The 8,124-nt window shown below is 36.0% G+C and overlaps 1 protein-coding gene across 1 annotated transcript; it reads left to right on the top strand.

Annotated features, from left to right (window-relative positions):
• LOC106777802 (copper methylamine oxidase-like) lies at positions 1-7,611 on the top strand. Its single transcript, XM_014665563.2, has 12 exons — positions 1-802; positions 2,560-2,669; positions 2,869-3,174; positions 3,779-3,891; positions 3,980-4,310; positions 4,407-4,622; positions 4,714-4,950; positions 5,341-5,526; positions 6,027-6,167; positions 6,340-6,608; positions 6,839-6,920; positions 7,217-7,611. Exons 1-12 carry the CDS (start codon positions 607-609, stop codon positions 7,337-7,339), a joined length of 2,310 nt encoding a protein of 769 aa, XP_014521049.1. The 5' UTR covers positions 1-606; the 3' UTR covers positions 7,340-7,611.
• Positions 7,612-8,124: the final 513 nt, after the last annotated feature.

Genomic DNA, 8,124 nt, shown 5'->3' with positions numbered 1-8,124 from the left:
TCTACTTGCAGGCAGCTGGTTATTGTATGTTCCGCTTCCCTATGTTGGAGTCTGATGTGTTGTTGCTGCTTGCTGAATGGCCATATTTTCTGAAACAGCAGAGACTATTGGTGCCTTCTGTCAGGTCACCCACAACAAAGAGGAGAAACGGAGAAGAAAAGGAAAAGACAATTAACTTTATCATCCAACCGCACTTTCGGCTACTTTCAATCTTCATGGAAAAAAGCACCAGCAGTCGTGACGAATCTCCATTCGTTCAATTACTTTCAATATCTCCATGGAAAAGCAACAGTGATTCATCTCCATGATCTTCAGGGAAAAGCAACACTGCTGACGTATTCCCCTCCACATTCGTTCAATTACTTTCAATCATCACCCAAAAGTAGCACTGGTGACGCATCCTCATACGTTGTTCAATCAATCATTCCACAACCGTATCGATCAAAACAGCAGTGCCCACAGTTTTGAGGCTGTTATTGTTGTTGTTTCTGCTGCTGTCGTGTGGGGGCGGCGGCGTGTGTTGCGTTGTGCAGTCAGGCGTTGCTGTATGTCACTGGAATACTACTGCGGTGGAGTTTTCTACGGTGAGCTCGCTAACCCTTTACAATGGCCACAGCTCAGGAAAAAGCGACGCCAAATAATCTCAGTAACAACCCCACTGCTTCTAATTCCTCCGCAGTTCCCTCCTCCTGGGCCCACCCCGCCGCCGATCCCTTCCGAAACAGACCCCCCGTCTCCGCCCTCATGTCCGCCGTCGATTCCTTTCCCGATCCTCCTCCCAAAACCACCTCCACCACCAAAGGTATTCACTCCTACACCGTTTTATTGATTTACCTTTACATTTCTTTTTTCAAAAGTGGACTTTTAGGACTGTTAAAATTTCAGAAAGTATTGTTTGGAAGCCAATTTATAAAAAAAGTTAAGATTTGACTCAGTTTCTCTGTTCCTTGAAGAAAAATCTTTTATTTACTGTGCAAGTCAGTCCTTGTGGATGCAATAATTGTTTCAATGACACCAACTTTGTGTTTTGGCTTGTGAAAGAGGGTGTTTGCCTCTTTGGACATTTTTATTGCTAGATTCATCGCATTCCTCTTAATGGTCTTAGGTTTCCCCAACTACTATCTCTGCATCTCCAACATTCCTTCTTGTTGCAAGCATAGGATTCTCCCCACCAATTGCCTCTAATCCTCCCTCTTCCCTATAACATCTTTCTCTTCTAAAAATTGGCTTCTGAAAATCACTATTTGGAATGTGTAAAATTTTAACACTTCCGGAAATTCCTTTATGGATAAAAGTTATTTTCAGGAAAAAAAATTGCAATAGAAGATATGTTAGTGAAAATGGAAGGGCGTAAATAACAATTTCCAAATTTAAAGATAAATGGAATTTATATGTAATTCTTTTAGAAATTACCTTGTTAAGACTTTTATTATACGGATTACGAAGCTGAAATTTCAATGAAAATTCGAAAACAGTAATATAAGTAGGTAAGAAAGTCTATCTGTGTTCACTTGAAATCATCATTAAGTCTCTTAGGATGTAAGACTGTGTAACATAACAAGGATAAATCAATGTGTAAGGATGAAAAATAAAGCATTGCATATAACATTTAATAAAAATATAAAAAGGCATTTATCGTGATTTTTATTTTTTTTATTTTAAATATATTTTTCCTACCATTTCTGTTTTTGATTCATATTGAGATATTTGCTGTAGTCAACCTATTAATATTGTGAGGCTTAAGTGATGGGTATTTTAAAAGCTATAAAGATAAATGCACAACTCAATCTGGTAGAGTAGTTTGGACTAAAATCAATTTGACTCATTTGGTGAGTCAGAGATTGACAGTTATCATGTTGAATAAACAAATGTAATTTGAATATATTAGCATTTTTAATATTGGTTGACTATTTAAATATTTGATACTATTGTGTATATAAATAAATAAACAAACAATAGATTATTAATAAAAAAATGTAGTTAATTTTTATAGTTTTTTTTTTTTTTTTTAATTTAATTAGTCAATTCACTTAATCTACTAGTGCGTTGTTGGGTTGAAAATTTTCTAATTTCTATAGAGTAAGAGTTAAATTGACTTGTTTAACACTACCTGATGTAGTGCTATCTTATATGAGCCGGATTCCCTCACTCCCACAAAAATGTTCACTGTGTGGTTTATTTAGTCCCTTAGTAGGTGTAGTTGGAGAGGACCATTTTTTAAGGATGTTTCTTTACCAAAATTTTTGATCTGTGATTGAAGTCTTCGGTTTCTTTGACATAAAAGTGTCGCTACTCGTATTTTCAGAGAGATTTGGAAGCTTTACTACATTTTAAAAATTTAAGCTGGTAGTGTCAGGTGAAGACATGTGATTAGTTTTATATGTTGAACACTTCTTACTCGTCTTCTTTCCCTGTTTTTCTCGGATTTTTTGTATTAACGTGTTTGGTATTTTTTGATTCAAGGGGTTCATTATACTCTCTTTCTAGTTGATCTCTTTTGTCTTTGATGAAATTTCTTCTTCTATAAAAAAAAAATTCTTTGCTTATTTCCTGGCATAGGTATTCCAGTCATGATGAGAGCTCAAACTTGCCACCCTTTGGATCCACTGTCAGCTGCTGAAATATCAGTGGCTGTAGCTACAGTTCGGGCTGCTGGGGCAACCCCTGAGGTAGATTGCTTCATAATTTTCTCTTTCATTTTAGATTTAGCTTTAAACTTATTACCTAGTATGGTTATGATATGTTTGTGTTTGAATGTTTAGGAATTTGTATGGGGAAAACATCACTTACTTTTGCCAGCTTAATAATAACATTTGAAAGATAAACGGTTGTTTCTCAATATTTACCATTATTTGATTATTCTCTTAGGTGAGGGATAGCATGCGCTTTGTTGAAGTAGTACTGGTAGAACCAGATAAGCAAGTTATTGCATTAGCAGATGCATATTTCTTCCCTCCTTTCCAGCCTTCTTTGCTTCCCAGGACTAAAGGAGGACCTGTGATTCCTTCTAAACTTCCCCCAAGGAAAGCACGATTGGTTGTGTACAACAAAAGGTCAAATGAGACTAGCATATGGATTGTTGAACTCAGGGAAGTGCATGCAGCAACTCGAGGTGGTCACCATAGAGGCAAAGTTATTTCTTCCAAAGTCATTCCAAATGTTCAGCCACCAATGGTAAATATGTTTACTTGATAAAGTTTTGCTCCTTATTATAATTTACAGTCTTCCTTATCCCCATGCTTATTGTAGCTGGAACCTTGTTTTGCCTCTATGCGAGATAGATTTTTTTCGCTTTCCTATTTAAACACCTTTGCTAGAACTTGCATAAAAATATTTATGGAATAGAAGTCAAATAAATGTTAATATTGTAGCATATTTGTTTTTCACATGCATGCAATTAAATAAACGTACTTGGAACAATTAAAGTACATGAAAGTATCTTATCACATCATAGAATAGATTCTCTGCTAGAATTTATTTTCCTATTTTTCATCATAAACTAGGATTGGTTACCGTATTTCCTTATCATGGTCTGTTATCCAAACTTAGTGCTCTAAGTTTGATGAACTTATCCATTCATGATAATATATCTCAATTAATAGAAACTTTTGTTTCATTCTCTTGTATGTCACTTCATTCTTCTGAACCTAAAACTCCTACTTTTGACAACAATACTCTAATATGTAAAATTGAAGCAACCTCCACACTTATCTGTTAGTCCTTATCTCTATTAGTTCCAAATCAGAATAGCATTGTGTAATTCATTCTATATGTACAGGATGCTGTGGAGTATGCTGAATGTGAAGCTGTTGTGAAGGACTTCCCTCCATTTCGAGAAGCAATGAAGAGAAGAGGGATTGACGACATGGATCTCGTGATGGTGGATGCATGGTTAGTTGCTAATTTGAGATGATTTCAGCACATTTCATATGAAGGTATTTCATTGATCTGTTCTTTCTAATGGAGCTGAAACTTACAGGTGTGTAGGATATCATAGCGAAACAGACGCCCCTAGCCGCAGGCTTGCTAAACCACTAATCTTTTGCAGAACTGAAAGTGACTGCCCCATGGAAAATGGCTATGCGCGTCCAGTTGAAGGAATCTATATACTTGTTGACATGCAAAATATGGAAATTCTTGAGTTTGAAGATCGAAAACTGATCCCTCTTCCACCTGCTGATCCACTGAGAAATTATACTTCTGGTGAAACTCGGGGAGGAGTTGATAGAAGTGATGTAAAGCCATTACAGATTATTCAGCCTGAAGGTCCAAGTTTTCGTGTCAACGGGCACTTCATTCAATGGCAGAAGGTGATTGTCTTGTCTGTATCTTTACTTTTCTACTGGCTAATTGATACAAGCTATGTTGTAAACTTGTAAAAGTATTTTTTTTTTTTGTGTGTGCAGTGGAACTTTCGTATTGGTTTTACTCCTAGAGAAGGTTTGGTTATTTATTCTGTAGCCTATATTGATGGAAGTCGAGGAAGAAGACCAGTGGCCCACAGATTGAGTTTTGTTGAGATGGTGGTTCCTTATGGAGATCCAAACGATCCTCACTACAGGAAGAATGCTTTTGATGCAGGAGAAGATGGTTTGGGTAAAAATGCTCATTCTCTCAAGAAGGTTGAGGCATTTTCTTCTAATCTAGTCAAATTAATATTCTTTCTCAGCGTAGATGAAATTAAAATTTGCTTTGCAAGAGGCTTTATTGCAGGGTTGTGATTGTTTAGGCTATGTCAAATATTTCGATGCTCACTTCACAAACTTTACTGGAGGTGTTGAGACAATAGAGAATTGTGTCTGCTTGCATGAAGAGGATCATGGTATTTTATGGAAGCATCAAGACTGGAGAACAGGTTTGGCTGAAGTTCGACGGTCTAGAAGGCTGACAGTATCTTTTATATGCACTGTGGCTAACTATGAGTATGGATTTTTCTGGCACTTCTATCAGGCAAGTTGTTGTCTCTGATAAGACTGGTAGAGTTTCAATCATGTTTGAGGCTTGGTGATATACACAGAGATACTCTAAAATTTAAAATATATAAAAGTGGGTGTCCCAGATTTTTAAATGAGAGTAGAGAGTGCTGGTTTCAAGGTGAGGGTTCTGCTATGTACCCTAGCAGCTGAACCAGAAAGAAAGAAATTTTTTATCCTAACTGCGTGATTAAGAAATGCATTCTTTCACTGAGTATGTTTATTCTGACTTTCATTGCTATGTTCTGTACTGTTTATCCTACCCCTCTACAGGCATTCATGTTTTTGTGGTGGATTTCAATGTTCAAACATAAGCATATGAATTGACTGTCTCTCTGATTTTCTATTTGCTGTTTCCTTCTTTCAGGATGGAAAAATAGAAGCTGAGGTCAAGCTCACGGGAATTCTCAGTTTAGGAGCGTTGCAACCAGGCGAAACTCGAAAATATGGCACAACCATTGCACCTGGATTATATGCGCCTGTCCATCAACACTTTTTTGTTGCTCGTATGGACATGGCTGTTGATTGCAAGCCTGGTGAAGCATTTAATCAGGTCAGAGTTCAACTAAAATTTTCTTTGGGCAAGATCAATGCTGATGGGAATATTTTGAATGGCTCATACTTCAATATTTTGAGCCAGTGTAATGTCATTATTGCTGGTCTCAAATTTTGTTTTAGAAAAAAAAATTAATTGCATGAAAATCTTCAATTGTGTAGCTTGCATTCAGTATCAGGATAAGCATAAGAATGAATGGTGTTTTGAATAATACCAATATTAAGAGTACATATGAGTATCCCTTTTGGTAATGTCACATTAACTAACATGATCTTTGATATAGCCGCCCATGTCTGTATGAAGTTTCTGTCGTTTTCTTACTTTCCTGTGATATTATCATGTTGAACTTCTTTTATTACTTAATAGTCCATGGTGTGGTTCCCTTTGAAAAAAAGGGAAGAAAGGGTCTTTCACCTCCATCAAAATTCTGAAATTCAGGAGGTATAATCACAAATAATAGATGAAAGTAGTGACAAAGTTCTACTTCTCCGTTCCAGGTTGTTGAGGTGGATGTCAAAGTTGAACAGCCAGGAGAGAATAATGTTCACAACAACGCATTTTATGCAGAGGAAAAACTGCTTAAATCAGAATTGGAAGCAATGCGTGATTGTAACCCTTTATCTGCTCGACATTGGATTGTAAGTTCCTTCCACTTGAAAGAAAGAAATGAAACAAAAGATTCCTTTTTTTTTTGTAACCCTTTATCTTGCAGTTATATTACTCAAAGTGGGATTATTTACTTGTTAAAAAAAAAAAAATACTATTTAACATATTCTACCCAGTGTTGCTGACTTGAATTTCCTGTTTTAGGTGAGAAACACCAGGACGGTAAACCGAACCGGGCAGCTAACAGGATACAAGTTGGTACCTGGTTCAAATTGTTTACCCTTGGCTGGTTCAGAGGCCAAGTTTCTGAGAAGAGCAGCTTTCTTGAAGCACAATCTTTGGGTCACTCCTTATGTTCCTGACGAAATGCAGCCAGGAGGAGAGTTCCCTAATCAGAATCCACGTGTTGGAGAGGGTTTGGCTACATGGGTTCAGCAAAATAGATCACTGGAGGAAGCTGATATAGTTCTTTGGTTAGTTCACTTGTTTTTGTTTCACATGTTACTCTTTATTAATCAGTCTCCGGATACTGTATATGAAAAAAAAAAGTAATTGATCAATAATTTGCACAAACTTCTTTTCGTTGTATCTCTAGTCGATATAGAATGTTTAATGGATTAACACATATTTGGCTAATAACTCTAGAAGACTTTGTTCTTATTCATTCTGTGTAGATGTTAACTGACATGGTGAAATATTACAGGTACGTGTTTGGTGTGACACACATTCCTCGATTGGAAGACTGGCCAGTTATGCCAGTGGAACGCATTGGCTTTCTGCTTATGGTATTCCACTCAAAATTAGCTTATTTTCTTGTCATTCTTTCTGTGAAAATATTCCTATTGAGCTACTGAGACATGCTTATTTCCTAAATTTTTAGTTCACTACAGTTCTTCCGTGTGAATCTTATTTGAAGTCTCCTAATCCAAAACCCAAGTTCATTTTCGAATATGTGAGAGAACCATACATTAAGTTTATAGGAGAAATTTCCATAGGTGGAAGCAACAAAGTTGTTTAAAGAAGAAGAATATTCTGTATTGATAGAATTAGCATTAATTTTATTGTGCTATTCATGATGCAGCCACATGGATTTTTCAATTGCTCCCCAGCAGTAGATGTTCCCCCAAGTGCAAGTGATTTGGATGATAAAGATAATGGGATATCTGCGAAGCCAATTCAAAATGGGGTGATTGCCAAGCTTTAAAAGGACAAAGCTAGAAACATATGACTGTGTTTATCATCAGCTAAGTGAGTGCGTGAATATAATTTACAAAGTTTATTGTGTGGTCCAGTTGGATATTTAAGAATAGGTATTTTGGTGATGCATGCGATGATGTAATTAGAAAATGATCCTGCTTTATTGCTTACAATTAAATTCGCATATACCATACACTGTTGCACTTGGTAAGGTTCAGTTTCATATATTATACAATAATAGCACTGAAAAGTATGATATATACATTTCTTCGTCCTTTACATGTGTCAGACATGGACTCGTGCTACTTCGGTAGTACAAATTACCAAAACTCTTCACATAATTTAGTATCAAACCATGGACCATGACACTTTAAATGTCTAACATCAGTAACATCTAAATAAAACTAATAACTAAGATAATGGTCAGATTAAATAATACTTATTGGAAATGAGTTTACTCTTTAGTGAGAATTATAAAGGTTTATAAAATACCGTCTTAATTTATCTTATTTAATCTAATCGAGAATGTGATATGGTTTCAAAGGATGAATTCGACAGTTTCAATAAGATTTTATTTTTGAACAAAAATTCATTTTGGAATTTATTTTATCTATTTCATTAAGACATGCATCCAACGATGGGACATGATTTCTATGCATGAGATTGAACCGGATACCTTCAAAGTCATATAGCAATTTCATAAGAAATTGATCACGTTTAGTAATCTCATGAATTGTTTGTACGGAACTAAGACCTTCGGAAGGCAAGTTTGCATAAATTATATCAGTGTAT

The sequence above is a fragment of the Vigna radiata genome, chromosome 11, assembly GCF_000741045.1.
Source record: "Vigna radiata var. radiata cultivar VC1973A chromosome 11, Vradiata_ver6, whole genome shotgun sequence".
Classification (NCBI taxonomy): domain Eukaryota; kingdom Viridiplantae; phylum Streptophyta; class Magnoliopsida; order Fabales; family Fabaceae; genus Vigna; species Vigna radiata.
The sequence above is the reverse complement of the archived record's forward strand: the minus strand, read 5'-3'. Positions and strand labels throughout refer to the sequence as shown.

Bases quoted from the DNA above. Each gene is read 5' to 3' on its own strand.
- LOC106777802 (XM_014665563.2), top strand. From the start codon at position 607: ATGGCCACAGCTCAGGAAAAAGCGACGCCAAATAATCTCAGTAACAAC. The intron at 803-2,559 runs GTATTCACTCCT...TTCCTGGCATAG, and splicing joins AACCACCTCCACCACCAAAG to GTATTCCAGTCATGATGAGA. The intron at 6,168-6,339 runs GTAAGTTCCTTC...TTCCTGTTTTAG, and splicing joins TATCTGCTCGACATTGGATT to GTGAGAAACACCAGGACGGT.